Genomic DNA, 20,192 nt, shown 5'->3' on the forward strand with positions numbered 1-20,192 from the left:
CCTTCACTGTCCACTTTTAAAGCTCATCTTAAAACCCATCTATTTTATTTGGCTTTTAACTCTAGCGGGATCTAGTTTTAAATTGTATGTTTTTGTTTTTAAACTGTAAGTTTTTATTTTATGTTTTTTTTATTGTTATGTTGTGTTTTGATGTACAGCACTTTGTATCAGCTGTGGTTGTTTTAAAGTGCTTTATAAATAAAGTTGGTATGGTATGGTGTGGGGAGATTTAAATGTTTGTAAGTTGATCGATATGAGAGAGGCAGGAAATCATAAGATCTTGTATCTTCTACCTGCTCCTTTTTGAACAAATTATGTAAAACTGCATGCCAATGGACATTATAATATATTTTTTGTCACGTTTTTATTGTTTATGGTCTGTTTGAAGCAAATAAAAAGGCTGCACAAGTATGAGCTTCTTTAACCTTTAAAGTGAACCTAAAATTTCAGAAGGCTGCAAAGTCATTGCGTAAGGAGACAGAAAAGAAAATGCTCTCTGTGCTAAATGTTCATTGGACAATCATTGAATCCCTCCCTGATTTTCCTTTCGTTCACTTTTCCATGGAAAAAAATTAAAAAGAAGGTATTTCTCTCCAGTACACTATCTTAACGAGAAACTGCTTGGAAAGCTGCACGTTGGGACAGGTTTCTGTTTTTAGAGATTTCAAGTTGCACACAGGTAAAAACAGCTACATTGTCTCTCTTGACAATTAAACTGCTTTATTTTAGAAATACAAGCTAAAAATATATTGAATTTTAAGTATATCAAATTTTACAAATACTAAGTTTATATTTTTGTGTTTAGCTTAAACACAACTTGCAAATGATCACTACTGGCTTGATGTAGTTTTGTCATGAAATGGTTTTGTCATGAAATGGTAAATAACCAGCTTTTGAACCAAATTATTAACTTACATTAAATTAATGTAAATCATTTATTTTAATATATTCCACTCACAAAAGTCCTTGCCAAGTCATTATGCAATACTTTTTATTCACAAAACTGGTTTGCATAACCCAACAGTAATATGAATCTTAATTAAACTAGTTTGCCTGATGCTATTTGCACAAATTTGGGAACTCTGTTTTCAATATTATTTATAAAAGTCCATTTATGTCTGGAATATATTTCTGATTCCTGTGTAGTTAATGATCTTTCCTTCTTCTGTAGAATCAGATTCATTGTAAACGTATTAATATTTGAACATGATTAAGTGGTTATTAAAGACAGTATTATACAAGTTATTAAATTTTTTGGTAGCAAAATTTGGTAGCAAAGAAGTGGCAGCCTCACTCCCCTAGAATCCTTCCGTGAAGAAACCAAAGTTTATTTTAGATTTTGTGTTAATTACTTGAAAGAGTAACAAACCAGTCTGACCAACATTTGAATTTTATATACTTTTAACATAGACTTCAGCTTCAGATACTGAGCATCATAATACAAAATAAAAAAATCATTTTCTATATGTTTGGTTTTTAAAAGATATTGTATTCATATTAAATAGAATAATGAATAAAGTTAAACAATAAAATCATTTAAATTGCTTCTAATAAAAAAATACATTTTTGATATGAAATATTTTTATAAAATTATGAGACCTGAACAAAAATGTTTCTTTAGGTTGTAAATGTGCGGCAAACTAGCGGTATTGTAGAGGGCCGCACTGGGTTAACGCGGTGAATTTCAGACTGTCCGACGCGTGTTTCAATACACTCCAAGTCGCTTTAGGTTGTTGTTGCAATCATCAATTTATTCCACTTGACTGTCATACTTCAGATTTTACATGGACTGACACATACTGACCAGGCTAAACCATACGATGTGACTAACAATAAGCGACATTACAACACGGTCAACAGAAATTATGACCACCACCGGCGCACCCGCTTCCTCATACATACAAATCAGCGCGCCAGTATGGCTCCCATTCATACCTTAGTGACAGTCACGCCCACCTCGACACACCCACCACCCAGGTGTCAAGCCGCATGCTCCTGCCACATCAGTAACTGCTCATTTCAACCATAAGGCTCTTACATTCCGGCCCCTAATTATTACAAAGATAATTATCTGAAATGTTAACACTGTAAGAGACAAGCCTAAGAAACAAATAGTCATAAATTTGCTCAGTATCAAATTTATTTTAATCTATCTTTTAGACTAAGCAATCAACTAGAGAAAAGGAAGTCACTGGTGATTAGAATGGAGAGAAAAGGTCGTTAAATGTTCAAGGTGTCTCCGCCTCCTGAAGCAAGCACAACTTGGTAATGGGTCTTTCCAGGTAGCTCGTCTTTGTCTTGATGCGAACTGACCTCACAAGTCCTCCTTTATCAGGAACAATGTTCACAACTTTACCCATTAACCAAGAGTTGCGTGGAGCAGAGTCATCCACGATGAGGACGACATCTCCTGGAAGAAGGTTCCGTCTTGTTCTTTGCCACTTCTGCCGCTCTTGTAGTTGAGGCAAGTATTCCTTTAACCAACGCTTCCAGAAGAGATCCGCCATATATTGCACCTGTCTCCATCTTCGCCGAGCGTAGACATCATTCTTGGAAAACACTCCTGGTGGTAATGAAGGCATGGTCTTTAAGAGAAGAAGATGATTTGGAGTTAGTGCTTCCAGGTCGTGGGCATCAGTAGAGGCTTTGGTTATAGGTCGACTATTGATGATAGCCTCAACTTCGCAGAAAACTGTCCGAAGACTTTCCTCATCAAGACTCTGTGTTCTCAAAACAGAATTTATCACTTTCCGAACAGATTTAATAAGACTTTCCCATGCACCTCCATGGTGTGAGCCAATAGGAGGATTGAAAGACCATTTTATTCCTTTCTGAAGGAGAGTGTTACTGATTAGAGTTTGATTCCATCTTTCAATTTCTTTTCTTAACTCGCGTTCAGCTCCTATAAAGTTGGTTCCATTGTCAGAACGCAGCTCCAGCACTTGACCACGTCTAGCAATAAATCTTCGGAGACCATTGATGAAGGAATCAGTATCCAGTGATGACAACATCTCAAGGTGAACTGCTCTTGTTGCCATGCAGGTAAAGATGACTCCATATCGTTTCAACAGGCTCCTTCCACGCTTAATTTCAAAGGGACCAAAACAATCCACACCCACACAAGTAAATGGGGGTTTGTCTGGATACACTCGCTCCTGTGGAAGGTCTGCCATCCTTTGACTTCCTGGTGCAGCATGGAGTCGTCGACAAGTCATGCATTTTGATAGAGTCTTCCTGATTGCAACGCTGGCACCTGGGATCCAATACTTTTGACGCAGTTCCGCCAGCATATGATTACGTCCACCATGGCCTGTCTGACGATGTATATGGCGCAGTAAAATTTCGGAAATGTGAAGGTCTTTAGCCAATATAACTGGGTATTTAGCTTCAGCAGGCATAGCTGCTTTGCTTAGCCTTCCGCCAACTCTTAGTACACCACTTTCAAGAATAGGATCAAGCTTATAGAGCTGGCTTGTTTTCTTCACACCTTTATGTTTCTGTAAACTTGTCATTTCCTCTGGATATCGCTTTCTTTGACAATAGCAGATGATGGCACTCTCAGCTTTTCCAAACTCCTCCACTGATAAGGCTCCCAATGCAACCTTTTTCTTGAACACATTCATTTCTTTCTTCAATCTTTCTTGAAATTTAATATCATCAAGTTTGGAGTTTGCAAGGTCCAACTTCAGTTGTGCTCTCTTTTGAGCCAGTTTGGACAGCAATTGTTTAAACCTGAGTAGCCACCCAACCATTGTTTTCAGTTTGTCCCAAGAGGAAAATGAATGAATGAAATCCATAATTGGATCCACTTGTTCATTAGTGCATGTCGCATTAACAGAAACCAATGTCTTGACCTCTGGATCTTCTAGATCCTCCAGAGCAAAATGACTTATGTCCTCAGGATTTGCAGGCCATTTCCATACAGGGTCATGAAGAAATTTTGGTCCAGACACCCAGGTATTAGCCTTCAAAAGAGACTCCACACTTGTTCCTCTGGATGCCAAATCTGCTGGATTAATACTGGTAACAACGTACCTCCACTGTAAGGGATTTGACAAATTGAGTATCTCTCCAACTCGATTTGTCACAAAAGTCTTAAACCTCAATCTTTCATTCAAGAAGTTAGTATAGTCAGAAAGAAATTGATGATTTTTGATAAACTTCCTTCTGAGATTCAAAACACGCTGTTCAGCCAATTTCCTATTGTTGGGCATTTTCAGATCTTTGTGTCTCAGAGGTAAAGCAATGGTGTAATGTCGCTCTTCCAACTTAATTGATTCTGTAACCAGCTCCATGAATTGATTATCTTCTCTGGACCATCCAGGTTGTTCATCTTGAGAACATTCAGGAAAATCAACCTTCAATTGTTGTTGCCATAAGTTCTCAAGTCTTGACACAGAAATCCTGTTAACAGTAACAGTTGATTGTGGCTCTTTTGTGTCGACATCACAGTCTCCTCTGAGAGGTCCATTCACTGTCCATCCAAGAATCGTCCTAACTGCATAGGGGCCTCCATTTTGACTTCGGATGACATCCCATGGCTCCAGCGCTTTAGGCACATTGGTTCCAATAAGCAAATCAACTCCTGAATTGATTTCAGTTATCTTCAAATTTTTCAGATGTGGCCATCTTTCGAGGTCTTCTTGGTGGGGGATGTTGCTGTTATGAACGGGCATGCTTCTTTGTGTGAATAAGTCAGGTAATTCACAAAAGATGTCTTCATTTAGCCCAGCAATCTCCAAATCTGACACAATGTCGCTTCCAACCACCCTTTCTTGACCCATTGTCCGTAAAAGGATGCTTGTATGTCTCCCAGTGACATATAATCTGTTCATCAGTTCTTCGGTACAGAATGATGCAGAGCTTCCAGGATCTAAAAAAGCATATGTTATTATTGTCTTCTGGCTCTTTGTAGACTTCACTCTGACTGGTAAAATAGAGAGAGTACAGCCATGCTCACCGGCCCCAGTTAGACCACTGGATTGAGCAGAGATGGAGGCACTTCCACTTGTTGTCTCCACTTCCTTTGTCTTATGGACTGGACCAGTTTCCTTTTCTTTGGAGAAGACATGAAGCATGGTGGGATGTCTTAAGCTACACACTTTACAGTGATGCCGCCTTTTACAGTCTTTGCTGATGTGCCCAGTGCATAAACAGCCAAAACACACCCCATTTTCTTTCAGAAATGTCAATTTCTCCCCATGTGTCCTCCTTCCCAGTAGAGGGCATGTGTCCAAGGAATGTCCAGCTCCACAAAATAAACAACTCTTTATAACAACTGTCTCTTGTCCTTTCTTTACTTCAAGGTCAGCTGTCCTCTGCATATCTCCAACAATAGTAGCAAAACTACTTCCTTTTATCTTTAATCGCTGCTGTGATTTATAGATTCCTACATCCTTCTTTGGTCTAGATAAAGAATCTTGAATATCACCAAAAAGTGGATCACTGGCGATCTTCACTTGCCTTTCTACGAACCGAACAATGTCACTGAAAGTTACTCTTCTTTTGAACTTCTCCTGTAAATCACATACATCATTTCTCCATCTGTCCCGCAGCTTAAAGGGCAGTTTTTTGATGATTGCTTGCATATTGGCAGGGACATCCAACTCATGCATACAGCCATTGTTTTCCATCACATTGCAGCATTCCCTGAGCAGAAAGCTGTATGCTTGTAAAGCTTTTACATCCTCTGCTTGCAAAGCAGGCCATGACAAAACTTTATTCATATATGCAGCAATTATCTTCAATGAACAACCAAAATGTTCTTGAAGTAAAGATTTAGCTTTAGCATATCCAGAATCACTAGGCATATGAACACAACTTCTTACTAGGTCATGAGGCTGACCTCTAGTGTACTGCTCCAAGAAGTATAAACAATCTTTGGCACTGTGCGCCTTTGTTTCAATGCTGTGTTCAAACGCTGTCATGAATGTTTTAAATTGGAGTGGATCACCATCAAATATCGGTATGTCTCGTTTTGGCAAAAAAAATAAAGATTGTTGATTTACAAGCAAGCTTGTAATTTCATTCTGCCTTTCCAATACACTTAACAGTTGTTTATTTTCATCAACTGACAATGAATTTTTATGATGTGATGATTGTGGCTGAGTTTGATGAAACATTCGGTCTATTGGAACTTCAACTTGTGTTGTTTTTATCTTCACCTGGTCAGTAAATGTGTCTGGATTTTGTTTAACCTTTGTGTTTTTAGGTCGTGCACCCAAACAAGAATAGGACTGAAAGGTTGGAGCTTTATCATGACAGTCAGTTCCAGCTGCTGTAGGTACAAATGTATCTGCATCCACATTCAACATTTGAGATCTTTTATGTTCATGCTCAAAATATGAATTCATGCCATCAGATCTAATCTGTGCAGCACTAGTTACTTGAGAACAGACAGAGCTTTGAAACACCTTAACTTTAGCCATTGAGGCTGCAAGTTCAATCTCCAAATCCAGTTCTTCTTTCTTTTTCCTTAGCTGTTCCTCCTGCTCCTCTAAAGCATGTTTTTGTTTCAACAGCTTGTGTCGTGCCTTTAATGCAGCCATATCTGCTTCTGCTTTAACACGAGCTGAAAATGTAGAAGACACAGAGGACTTAATTCTTGATGAACGACTTCCTCTAGACCTTCTGCTGTCAACATTAGAAACACTGTCACTTGGCTTTACATCATCCTCAACATCAGCATTTTCATCACACTCTAAATGCTGAGAAACTAAAGGTGCATTAAGCTCTTTATTCACGCAGAGATCAACACTGGACAATTGAGCCTGATTTAATTCAGCTTTTTCACCCATTTGAGCTGCATTGTTGAGTTGTTCTGCACCTGAAAGCCATTTTTCAACTTCTTGTATAAATTCAGAATTATATTTACACAAGCTTGAAAACCAAGTGTTTTGTCTTTCTTGTTCTTCAGCAGGAAACAGTGGGATAACAGACTCATACAATTGTTTTGCATTTTCAAGCAATAGTTTTAAATAATCACAGTGAGACTGAACACTCTCAAGATTTCCTTCATTTTTCATAAGCTCTTTAATAATGTTTATTTCTCCTTTAATTTTATAAACCTTTGCTTTGAGATCCTTTTGAAGCTTCTCAATTTTATTTTGTAATGCTTTAACAGTTAATTTTGGTCGTCTTTTTTCATCTTTACCGCTTACAACGGAACTTGATTTGGATCCAGCTGACTCCATTTCCCGTTGTTTGATTTTAACAATTCCTCTTCAGACAAAGCGATTCAGTGTGTGTATTTGTCCATACCTCAGTTCCAGCGAACTTGATTGAGCTGCAGTGAAGGAATCTCATTCAATTAACTGATGACGCAGCGCTGCGTGCGCCATTACCGCTTCCAAACTGTTCCAAGCAGAAGCGAAGAATCCAGACTTGCCTTTCCAATGATCCGCTCATTCGATTGTCTTTCTGTTGACGATAAATGTGCGGCAAACTAGCGGTATTGTAGAGGGCCGCACTGGGTTAACGCGGTGAATTTCAGACTGTCCGACGCGTGTTTCAATACACTCCAAGTCGCTTTAGGTTGTTGTTGCAATCATCAATTTATTCCACTTGACTGTCATACTTCAGATTTTACATGGACTGACACATACTGACCAGGCTAAACCATACGATGTGACTAACAATAAGCGACATTACAACACGGTCAACAGAAATTATGACCACCACCGGCGCACCCGCTTCCTCATACATACAAATCAGCGCGCCAGTATGGCTCCCATTCATGCCTTAGTGACAGTCACGCCCACCTCGACACACCCACCACCCAGGTGTCAAGCCGCGTGCTCCTGCCACATCAGTAACTGCTCATTTCAACCATAAGGCTCTTACAGGTTGGCTATAAACATGTCTTTAGAAGTCTGGTACCTGGTATCAGTTTTTAATTGACTTTTCATCAAAAACTCTCAAAACTAAACTGTATTTTCTAAATGTTCCAACTATGTAGGAAAACGGGTAAATAAAATTCAGTTGATTATTCTTTACTTGCTATTTTACATTTAGCAGATCCAGTTAAGATATATTAATTTTATTCTCATATATTAAATATTTACCTGGACTTTGCTTGATACAGCTTATGATTTAAGAAAAGAATGGCACTGACCAATGATTCAAGCCTCAAATGAAACTCACTAATTACAGAAAGTCTCATTCCTCCATGATATTTGGGGCGCTTGGCCAACAAACCAAGTCCATGTTTTCTTCTTCTCAAGGTTTTAAATATAAACATGGGGGAAATAAGTTTAAAAAGCCATAGCCTCTCTGTTGTTGTAAAAACAATACTATAATTTTAAAGTACAAGTAGCTGAGAGAGTTTTACTTGATTTTTATTAAGACTTTATGAAATTATTTACTTAAAATTTGTGAATGCGTTATTGTGACAATGCTATGGAACTTAAATCTTCATCAACAAACCCCCTAAACTGTTTTGTAGAGGTGGTGCATTGTGGTGGTATGGCTCACATGATATGGGATTTTTAAATTGAACATTTTGTCTCTATTGCAGGAAGAGACACTGACACAGCATCTCTTTGGAACAGCCTTCTTTTGTCCATTACCTTCTACATACAAACTACACAGCATTAATTCCTCCCATCATGTCCAACCAGTCGACCCAGTCTTACCCTCAGGATGCCTACAAGGCTCTGATAAGAGGTGTTCAGGAGGTGGACCTTCAGCATTCCAGTGTTCCTTGTAACTTGGTGCTGACAGGAGATGCCTTTCCTGTAGTGATCAACAGCCAGGGTCACATCCTCATGGCTGCTTCTGTGTACGGCCGAGGAAGAATCGTGGTCCTGAGCCACGAGACCTACCTGACCCTCTGCCCTGCCCTGGTAGACAATGCTCTGACCTGGCTGGGAGGAGGGAAGTCTGCCAACCTGTCTTTAGGTGTACCCAAAACAATGAAAGAAGTTGTTGATAACCTCAACAAATCCACCTACCAAGTCAGTCTTGTTGAGGAATTTAGAGCAGATCTGGGTGTCGGCGTGTATGTAACTGATGCGTACCAAGTGGGTCCAAAGGCAAAAGAGTTGATAGTCTTCATGAAAGCAGGGGGAGGGTTGCTGATTGGTGGACAAGCTTGGTGGTGGGCTTCACAGAATGAGAATAAAAATCTAATCCTTGAGTTTCCAGGGAATAAAGTTACTGGAGTAGCAGGAATCTACTTCACTGCTCAGTACGGAAAGGCAGAAAAAGTTTCCATTCACCCAGAGGTCCCAAACTCCTGTAAAGCTGTAGAGTAAGTGTAAACTTCTGTTTGACCTCAAATTCAGACATTTCTTTTTAATATGTGACCATTTTTTATATGTACTTTTCCAATAGAGAGATTGATGCTCAAACTCTCCATCATTCGGTTTTAATGGTTTTAATATTCAATAGTTATTTTCTCCTTCGCTCATCATCACAGCTTTGTGTTTCTGTCTCTATCTTTTTGCTCCACAGTTGTGCGATGGATTTCAAAAAAGATCTGGAGTTCTTGCTGAAAGGGATTTCAGATTTTGACATTAAAGGAGATGGACTTCCCTCTGCAGCTTTGGTCCATGGCCCTCTTGCTTTTCCCATCGGTACCACAGATAAAGGAAAGGTGTTCCTGGCAGGAACCTACTATGGTCAGGGACGGATCATTGTGGTGACACATGAGTCATTTCTGCAATACGAGGTGCAGTAAAGGAGACCTGAAAATTTGTTTTTGTTTCACTAAAAAATCCATTATATTTTACACAGCATGAACTATTATACTGTCAAAATATTTAAATGTTAACATTATAATGAAGGGGTCTTCAAATCTAGGCCTTGGAGGCCAGTGTCAACTTTCAGATGTGTCTCTGCTTCAAAATGTGAGTCAAATAATAAAGCAGGTCTCCTGATAACCTGTCCTCTTAGTCAGAATACAATTCAGCCTTTTGATTCAGGCATGTTGGATCAGCAGCACTTCTAAAAGTTGCAGGACACCGGCCCTTAAAGTCTGGAGTTACAGATCTCTTGCATAATGCATGGTTTCATATTCTACATCATGGTTATTGGCTAAGATCTAAGAATACTTTTAGTGTCTCTTCCTCTAACTATCTTCTCTTTTCTAATAGAAACTGGCATCATTTTGGAAGAATGCATTAAACTGGCTGGACCAAGGCAGAAAAGGAGTGGTTGGATTTGAGCCACACATCAAACCTTTATCCAACTTAGGGTTGACATGTAAGAAGACCAACTTCAGCACAGAGCTGAGTGTGTTTGTGTGCACAGCATACACTGACATGGATGCTGAGATGATCCAAAACTTTGTGGTTGAGGGAGGAGGCCTGCTGATTGGTGGACATGCCTGGTACTGGGCATCGACACACATTGGCCAGAACCCCATGCAAGACTTCTCAGGTATGATGCCACATTTCTTCATGTTTAAAATAAGTTATCAGGCTAATAAACCAACCCAGTAAAACAGAAATATATACTGCAAGGAGCTGAGCGAATATCACATCTATGTGAGACTTGGAGTTCAACATAAATGCACAATTTTCTTGTTCTAGGAAACAAAATCTTGAGCAAAATGGGCTTGGGCTTATTAACAGAAACTGCAGAAATTGAAGATGTCTACAAAGCTCCTGATCCAAGCCAAGTCAACAAGCTCCATTTCCGTCATCTCCTGCATCGATTTGCTTGTCATGCTCTAGAGGGTATAAAACTCACCAAGGAAGAAGAAGAGAACCTAAAGAAACTGGGATCAGAGAGTGCCTCCTTCTTGAGGATAGAGGCTTATAACTGGGTCTCCTACATACAAATTCTGTCCCTTCTGACTGACATCTTAAAGAAAGTGGGCATCCAACAGGTGGGTATTATACGATTAATTTTCTGTTTCTTTCTGTACTTTAAATCTATTCGGTTTAAAAATAAGATATCATTGGGTATTTAAAAATACTGGAAGAAAATTGATACATGGTCAAAAATTTTAGGAATAACCTTTTTGTGCATTTTCAGCTGTAAGTCGTTGTGTTGCTTCTCTCCTATATTGTTATGGATGTATGATTCTGTGACCTTTCTATGTCTCTTTTATGTACATACACACACTTACAGAACCAAAACATGGTAGACTGGTGACAATAAATGATTTATGTTATCCTGGAACATCCAAAGATTCTGTGATTCCAGCAACTGTGTCTCTACTAAATACTGAATAAAACGGGGAACATATTTATGCAATCCCTTATTTTAAGTTAAATATTTTTTTATTTAATAGTTACTATTTTTAAAAAATCTGTTTTCACTTTGACATTAAAGGTTTTTGTAACTTTTTTTGTAAAACATGCCAAACTCTGCTGATTATGATTTAATTATAAAAGCAACAACAAGGGTAAAACATGCAAGGGGGTGAAAACTTTTTATAATAAATATCAATACTTTTGCAAACCACTGGTTTCTAAGAGTTCATATGAACTATATTATTTCAAGGCGAGTGAGCAGAACCCTGTGAAGAGTCCCAAAGAGCATGCAGTCCTCAGTCTGGCAACCAGTGTGTACGATGCTTCCCTAAACCAGAAGGAGCTTCTGCCCTACATCATAAAGGATAACCCGCCACTACCTGTGGTCAAGAACCAACAAATCATGATCACTGCACAAACAGGAGGTTAGAGCTCACTGTTGTTATCGAATAAAGAAAAAATCTGAAAAAATATTTTTGTATAATGGTGAAAATGAAATGACTCATTGGCTTATTTTTCCTGATTGTGTGACAGAACATGAGGAGTGGATCAGTACAGGCCTGTATCTTTCTCCTGGCATGAAGACAGAAATGATCTTACCACCAAAGTTTGTGAACAGGAGATGGAGGGTAGTGTACATGAACTCAAACTACTGCTGACTTTATTTATTTCCCTAAACATTATGCTAAATCCTAGAGCATTTGAATGAAATGTAATTCTAATATTACCAAACATTAGTGCTTTAAAGGGGACATGTAATGCAAAATCCACAGTTTTAGAACTAAAATATATTTTTGAATATTTTGGAGTGCAAAAAAGTTTTTGTCTCTCTTGTTGCTGTGTAGACTTCTTTATATTCTGTTTGGGCCATATTTTTCAATTTGTTCAGCTTTCTTGAATACTTGTTATGTTTTTTGAACAATCACAATATTTTCTGCAGAACTGGTAATTAAGGTCATGGACTTCTGGCTAACCAGTTTCATAAATCCGGCATTTTTGTTTCCTGCAGGTAATTTGTAGTCCAAATTTGTGGATACCGAAGCCACAGGCGGACAAGTCAAAATTTTCAACTGTTGGATGTCTTTATCCACACAATTCATTACACTGCCTCATAATATCAGGTTGCTTAAGCACTGGTTCTTGAAGTGCATTGAGCAATTAAAGACTTTCCCCACTGGTGTGGGTACCTTTCCAAGAAAAATAAGTAGCAGTTCCACTCTATATGGACCACAACTAAATGATTTAAATGTCAAAGGGAATGATATGATATGTCCTCTTCAATTCATGGCTGTGTATCACATTTTAGTTAAAATACGTCCTGCCCCAAAATACACCGTCTGCAAGATTTCAAACTTATAATACTTGGTCTATGTCACCCTTAGATCCAAATAGGCTGCCAAAGTGATGTGCTGCATAAAGAGGAGTTATGGAGAGCTCCATATGTTATCAAGAGTTTCCCTATTACATCAGAGAGAATGCAGGTGTGGAACTTGTGGGGAGGACTCATCTACCTGCTGGCTCCACGTGACGTGAAGGTGGAGAACGAAAAGATTGTGGTTCAGGAGGCGATCACTGCTCCTTATTACAAGTCTGGTGAGTGTGTCTTGTGCTCCATGAAGGGATATTTTGAGAATCCAATGGATGTGATGTGCTTTGAGCTTTCTGGTATACTGTGTACATCTCATGCACTGGCTGTTTGGTAACTTAAAATGTAAAAACGCTATTTTTCCACTTCTTTTCCATTTCGATTGTGATTGTTTCTGTTTGTTTGGGTGTGCTATGCATTTTGTTTGAAGACCCAACTGTAACGCTAAACTTAGAAAATGAAATGATACATTTTCCATGATAGAAAGGAGTATTACTAGGATCACTTTTTTAGTGTCAGTAATGAATTTCATTTTTAGGGATTTTCACATCTTTGTCAATGGTGCCAGATATGGAGGTTGCTCTATTCCATAAAACAAACTTTATTCATTTCCAAGAAACAAGACTCTGGTGTATGCAGTCATAATAAAACTGAGTTTGTTCCTTTCAGAAGCTTGCACATTGGTAAAATTTGATAGACAACACACTCGTTTTAGTTTACTTTTGTAGAATCATGGAGACATCACAGGAGACACAGAAAACTTCCAGCTAGATTACCATGTATGCTTATAAATAAGCATGGATTACAGCCTTTTTTCTCACTGTTTGAGAAAAAGGTGTCATGAAATCTGACACTTTTCCCTTTATAGGCCACTTAGGTTAATCATATATTTTGTTAATGTCAGAATAGCAAGCGAGATAATTGTTTGATTGTTCTCTCTAAAGATTTAATTTGTTTCCTTATGTGTTTTTTCATGAACTTACAAAGCTTGGGTCAAACATTTTTGTCAGAAACTTCTTACAATTTTCTGAAATTGTGGCCCATTCTGCCTGACAAAACTGTGTTACAGAATAACCTTTGTAAGTCCGCTCACATTTTAATAAGATTTAGATCATGGCTTTCTGTCTGATGTCTCATAATGTTGCTTTAATATTTCCTTATGCCATTTCTTCTGTGAAGTGGATAGTTTCTCCTGCAGGAAAGCAGTTGCTTCCACTCCTGGATTCAAAACACGAACTTTTCATCTGTCCATTTTGATTTGCAAATGGCTTGCTATGGTAAATTAGATCACAAGAGAAGCTAACTTTCAGAGAGACTGCTTGCTTAAGTACATTTCTTTTTGGGAAATATACAATTCACATTGTGTAGTTTTGCACTTGTATTGTTATTTGCTTATTTTTCCAGGTTTTTTTAAGTTGCTTTCATCACAACATCTGTCCTTGGTTTACTTCAGGTGTAACTAAAGAAGCTGATTGGTCCTCTCTGCGCAAAGCTCCAGCACCCTGGGCAGAAATGGAGTTTGAGAACATCATCCTCACTGTACCGTCACACATCATTCGTGACCTGGAGAATGCTCTGGAGGTGGAAAAACTCTGGAATGCCATCATGAAGGGTGTTGCGGATCTGGCCGTCATTCCACAAAAATTCATCCGCAAAGAACGCATCGTGGCTGATGTGCAGATTTCTGCAGGTGAGGAGGCAGGAAATGTAAAAAGAAGTTAAATGATTGTTGTATTGGTATATTTAGGATGAATAATTCTGCAGAAATTTCTTGTAATCTTGGCCAAGCAACTTAAACTGACAAATCTAACCAAGCACTTAACATAAGGTAAACACAAATTGTATTTTTGATATTCAAGGTTTCCATAGAAAATGAGCTAAAATATGTTGTTGAACAACAAATATTCTTCACATCATACAGCAGATTGCACTTAGAGATGTTTATAAGTTTATTTCATTGACAGATTGTCAGATTGACATCAAATAATTTTATGGAAAAGCCTCACAATCTACACAGTACAAGTTTTGAGTATTTTAAATGAAGATACGACACAAATCTTTACTTATTTTATGGGCTACATGAAAGATCACAGTACACCATAGCAATGAAACATTTAACAGAGTCCTGCTAAAATCAGCTTAGGGACTACTTTTTGTCAAAATATGATTTGATTCAAAATCACTTAATTTATGGTGGAGAAAGAAGACAACGTTGTTGCTGTGAGGAAAGCAGCTGACTGAAAATAAGAAAGATGTTGATTATTTTCTGATCTTAGTTGCACTGAAGTCATAACTAAATTATGTTTTCTCCTCCCAGGTTGGATGCATTCAGGCTATCCCATCATGATGCACTCATCCATAGGAGCTGAGCTGTTCAACCCACAAGATGCCCGGACCAAAGGTCTGTGGGGAGAAATTCATGAACTGGGGCACAACCAACAGAGGAGCCCCTGGGAGTTTCCACCACACACTACAGAGGCCACGTGCAACCTGTGGTCAGTGTATGTGCATGAGGAGATGCTGGGACTTGACAGAACAAAGGTGACTTAACATTTTTAGTTTGAGTATTTTAAATGTGAGTTTTATCCGTTTATTTATGACTATTTATGCCTCAACTAATCACATTTTCCAAATCACAGAGAAGAATCAAGAACAGCAGTTCAGGAATACTGAACAGCAGCAAGCTTTTGTTGTTGAACAACAAATATTCTTCATATCATACAGCAGATTGCACTGCCCCGTCAGCCTGTATATATTGAGTACTTTAGCAGATCAGACTTGTACTGTGTAGATTGTGAGGCTTTTCCATAAAATTATTTGATGTCAATCTGACAATCTGTCAATGAAATAAACTTATAAACATCTCTAAGTCACCTACTGTCATGACAAGTAACAGGGAAGACTTGATGAAGATATTTATGTTGCAAGTCTAGAATTGCCTTTAGACTCTATGTACATGTTGCAACAAACATAAATCTGGTAATGGTCAGATAATGTTAATCTAAGTCACAGAGTGAACTTTTGTTACCTTTATCTAAACTGAAGTCATTCTTTTTAATCCAGGCTCATCCCTCCATAACTGCAGCCAGTCGGAAGAGCTCTGTAGAGGAATACGTTAAAGGAGGCAAGAAGCTCAGCGACTGGAAGGTTTGGACCGCCCTGGAGACATACCTGCAGGTCAGTGAACGAACAAATAAAAGTCATTTAAAGGAAAGACAGCAAAGGTTCGGTCGAATGTTAGTCTTCCAGTAGGTGAATTGATAGTTGTGGTGACAGATGAATGATTGAATGAATGATGCATTGTGGATTCAAGACAACAATTTTCAGCCTACTCTTTAATCACAGAGGACACATGTTGTTGAATTTATATGAACACAATTAATGGTATGAATGTTGATGTACAATAAAAAGCCTTTCTGAAATAAAAAGACAGAACAGTCACTGTGTTTATATCTGAGGTCACATCTGCATAATCCTTTTTTCTTCGTTGTAGCTCCAGGAAAAGTTTGGCTGGGACGCTTTTAAGAAGGTGTTTGCTGCCTACCATGACATGACCAACCATCCCAATGACAACGAAGGGAAGATGAACCTGTATGCTGAGACTTTCTCCAGAGCTGTGAACAGGAACCTGACTGGATTCTTCAAAGCCTGGGGATGGCCCATCCAAAAAGCCACTGAGGAGGAACTCTCCAACCTGCCTCTCTGGACCGATCACCCAATGGCCTAACATGATCTCTTATAACTAAAACTCCCACTGGGTCGAGTTTAAACTGTAACCTGGTTTAATTGATAATGACAGCTGTAGTTTGTCTTTTATTCCCAGTATAATGCTATAATTATTGAATGATTACTGAAATTAATCATGATGATCAAGGAATGATTTTTGGGGTGATTGATTTTAAAGACGATATTAACAATGAGATGTGATGTTTTGTTGGAGAAAGAGGAAACATTAGAGAAGAATTAGCATAAAGAAAAGAAGCTAATTGAAGCATTATGAAATGCAGTTAATGATTCAGTTTGTGAACATGTTGGCAAATGACTCATGAAAAACAGCATAAAAAAATATCACTGTTTATTATCTTTTGTTGTACTCGTATATCGCAATTCTAATTTCTTTAAGTAATTACTGTTCTCTCTGACAGTACATTTAATCACTCATTGGTTCCTTTATGTTTTCCGGTTCTGACTTGTAATGTCTTAATGGTTGTTTTTCATAACTGTACTGCTAACCACAATAAAGTTTTCTTTTCTATTTTCCACTTGACTGTCTTGCTGTCAAGATATTGTCTCAAGACATTGTAAAGATTGATATTGCATTTTATTGTGTGGCTCTAAACATTAACTAAAGAATGAAAAGAAAGAATCTAAAGAAATGCCATCTGAAAATGTAAAGGATGAAACTATTGAAACTATTGAGCCTAATCAGGATTAATGTGTCTGCAGCAACTTAAACACATTTAACAAGTGGACTGTATTATTTAAATTGTAATCAGGCCCTGATTGGCTAATTGGGAGGACAAAGACACATCCTGGATGGGTCGGTCTGACATTTGGGCCTCAAGGTTGGTCATCTTTTGTTATTATTATTTTAATCAGGCAGCTATACAGATATGACACCGGATTGATCATGTACACCGCTACTGCTGTCCCATAGGCCATGTCCGTTTGTATTGTGTTGAAGCAGCACATGACGTAATGACTGTGACCACCAGGTGGCGGGGCCATTCCTACCTTGATTTCTATTATTTTGCTATTAGTTAGAAACTAAGTAAATGTTGCTGGATCAAAACTGCATTGTCTTAGTCTTCTCCTATAAGTTACAACAAACATAAATTCAAGCTATGGCAGTACTAGAGCAGCATGAAGTCACTGCTGGCACGGTAGCCTTCTTGTTTTTTCCCCCAAAGATGTACCCAGGTGTAACACATCAGTGCTCTTGGTCAGTGCTGTTTAAGAAATGGAAAGAAGAAAAAGCGAGAGTTGGAGCATGGAGAAAAAAAAGACGAAAGCTCTGAAATGTGAAAAAATTAGTAACTTTTTCACAAAACAAGCTTGAGACTAGTAACGTCAAATGGGGACAATGAAATGTGCGAGGCAAACTACTGCTCAAGTCAGCTAATGAAAGTTGTTTCTGTAAAACTACTCTGATGTTGAGGAAAAAGTGCATAACACAGATTTGAGTTACTGACACAACTTTTGACTGTACAAAACAGTGTTTTCTGCTTTACTGGTGCCCATAGATCGTTTTTATCAGTCAGTATTTTGAAAGACATTGCTATATTTTATATTCAGCAATGTGCTACAAAACAAGTAAACTAAATAGCTGTTCAGGGGTCTCAAACTCCAGGCCTCGAGGGCCGCAGTCCTGCAACTTTTAGATGTGCCTCTGCTGCACCACACCTGAATAGAATAATTAGGTAATTAGCAAGGCTCTGGAGAACTGATCTACACAAGGAGGAGGTAATTAAGCCATTTCATTCCAGTGGTTTGTACCTGTGGCACATCTAAAAAGTGTAGTTCTGCGGCCCTCGAGGACAGGAGTTTGAGACCCCTGCGTAAGTCCTACAGCTACATAAATATTTTGTGGCCCACCTGGGGTATTCCCACTTTCTTCAAGATGTCAGTCAGAAAGGACAGAATCTGCATGTAGCAGAAGCTGTCATAATCTTGTATCCTCAAGAAAGAGACATACCCGCTGACACCCAGATCTGCTCTAAAGACTGACTTGGCAGGTGGATCTGTTGAGGTTATCAACAACTCCTTTCATTGTTTTGGGTACACTAAAAGACAGGTTGGCAAACTCCCCTCCTCCCAGCCAGGTCAGAGCATTGTCTACCAGAGCACGACAGAGGGTCAGGTAGGTCTCATGGCTTTGGACCACGATTCTTCCTCAGCCGTACAGAGAAGCAGCCATGAGGATGTGACCCTGGCTGTTGATCACTACAGGAAAGGCATCTTCTGTCAGCACCAAGTTACAAGGAACACTGGAATGCTGAAGGTCCACCTCCTGAACACCTCTTATCAGAGCCTTGTAGGCATCCTGAGGGTAAGACTGGGTTGACTCACTTGACATGTTGGGAGGAATCAACTCTCTGTAGTTTGGATGAAGATGGTAACGGATAAAATAAGTCATATCTTCATAACATTATGCACACCTTATACTCATCACAAAGCAAGAAAGACGTCTTTACCTTTGTGGGAATTTGGTATTCAAATAATGTTAACCTGCCCAGCAATTCTGCAACCAGTTCCTCAGAAAGGGAAAGAGTGGAAGTAAGGAGACAGTTATTTTATTGTAACTAAAGACAAAGCATGTAGGGAGGGTCTTGAGTCACCATCCAATCAACACAGAGGACAGAAAGCCTCTCCTTTTATAGGTGTGTCTGCTGAGCTTGTTTCTTGTCAGTGTTCTGAGATACCAGCTCTACAGAAGTGACAATGGCCATTTGATTACATTTATGTATCAAGAATCTTTCTCATAAAATGCACAATTCAGGTTGATCTACTCTCCAAATGATCTCCAATTGCAAACTTCACTTGGCAGACTGAGGTGTGTTGCCCTTATCATCTTTGCATCAGGGGTATAGTGGTGTTGGTACCAGATGCTGAGATGTCCTTTGGTTGCCCTCGGGTGGTGGTGGACTAAGAAACATTGGACAACACTAGAATTTTAGGGTTTGGGATAATCCACCTTGTTGACCAAACAAATGAGCTTCAATGCTAAAAAAAAAACAACTAAAGCTTGACACACATCTTCCCATAACACCTGAAGCATTTATATCTAAAAAGGGTGTGCCAACATAATTTAAACTCTATGGATTAAAAACAGGAAGTCACACGTGAACATCTGGAAAGTATTCACAGCGTTTCACATTTTTGACATTTTATGTTACGGCCTTATTCCACATTGCATTAAGTCAATCTCTTTCCAATAAATTCTACCCACATGCTGTGGGTTGTCCTGCTGAACGTCCTGTTAACTTGCCACTGCTTTTACCAAATTAAGTCCATTTGTAGAAACATCTCAAAGATGGTCCAAAAAAACAAATCAATTTTGAGTTTCAAACAAAGCTGCATATACTTGAATATGTGACTTTTTTTAAATGAATTTACAAAATACTCAAAGCTTTTATTGTTATAACAGGCGTGTGTGTGGTATTTTGAAGAAAGATAATAATTTAATAAGTAATAAGGCTCTAACATAAAATGTGGAACACCTGAAGCGATGTGAATACTTTATGGAGGAACTGTATAAAGGCAGATGAGCAGATTTAGTAAAGCTATTTGGCCAAAAGATAATGTCTTGGGGGAAAAAAAGCAAACTTCAGACTTTGTTTTTCTGCACAGTTTTTCGCATAAACCAAGACTCAAAAGACTTTAGGATGAGAAAAACTAATCAATTAATCTGAGATAGTTATATTTGTTGTTACTGGTTGTGAACTCACTTTTGAGCTGGTTCTTGAAAAATAAGAACTTCAGCAAATTGGAACACGTAAAAACAAGCTGTGGTATTTTGCCACAGGGGCCAGAGTTCCCAAAAGCTTTTAAATATCAGTGAAGTATCGTCTTCCCATCCTTTGTAAGTGATTAATTAAATAATTCTATGTTTTTACCAGAGTGTA

General features: G+C 38.5%; 1 protein-coding gene across 1 annotated transcript; it reads left to right on the top strand.

Moving 5' to 3' along the window:
* The first annotated feature begins 588 nt into the window (after positions 1 to 588).
* LOC102228296 (TRPM8 channel-associated factor homolog) lies at positions 589 to 16,829 on the top strand. Its single transcript, XM_005804569.2, has 12 exons — positions 589 to 679; positions 8,516 to 9,250; positions 9,454 to 9,670; positions 10,095 to 10,380; positions 10,533 to 10,831; positions 11,452 to 11,626; positions 11,736 to 11,830; positions 12,584 to 12,794; positions 14,021 to 14,257; positions 14,885 to 15,108; positions 15,631 to 15,744; positions 16,061 to 16,829. Exons 2-12 carry the CDS (start codon positions 8,607 to 8,609, stop codon positions 16,292 to 16,294), a joined length of 2,736 nt encoding a protein of 911 aa, XP_005804626.1. The 5' UTR covers positions 589 to 679; positions 8,516 to 8,606; the 3' UTR covers positions 16,295 to 16,829.
* The last annotated feature ends 3,363 nt before the right edge of the window (positions 16,830 to 20,192 follow it).

This window comes from Xiphophorus maculatus, chromosome 18, assembly GCF_002775205.1.
Source record: "Xiphophorus maculatus strain JP 163 A chromosome 18, X_maculatus-5.0-male, whole genome shotgun sequence".
Lineage (NCBI taxonomy): Eukaryota > Metazoa > Chordata > Actinopteri > Cyprinodontiformes > Poeciliidae > Xiphophorus > Xiphophorus maculatus.

Excerpts from the sequence above, each read along its gene's own strand:
- LOC102228296 (XM_005804569.2), top strand. The coding sequence starts at position 8,607 with ATGTCCAACCAGTCGACCCAGTCTTACCCTCAGGATGCCTACAAGGCT. Across the intron at positions 10,381-10,532 it reads CCCCATGCAAGACTTCTCAG|GAAACAAAATCTTGAGCAAA; the intron begins GTATGATGCCAC and ends TTCTTGTTCTAG. Across the intron at positions 11,627-11,735 it reads GATCACTGCACAAACAGGAG|AACATGAGGAGTGGATCAGT; the intron begins GTTAGAGCTCAC and ends ATTGTGTGACAG.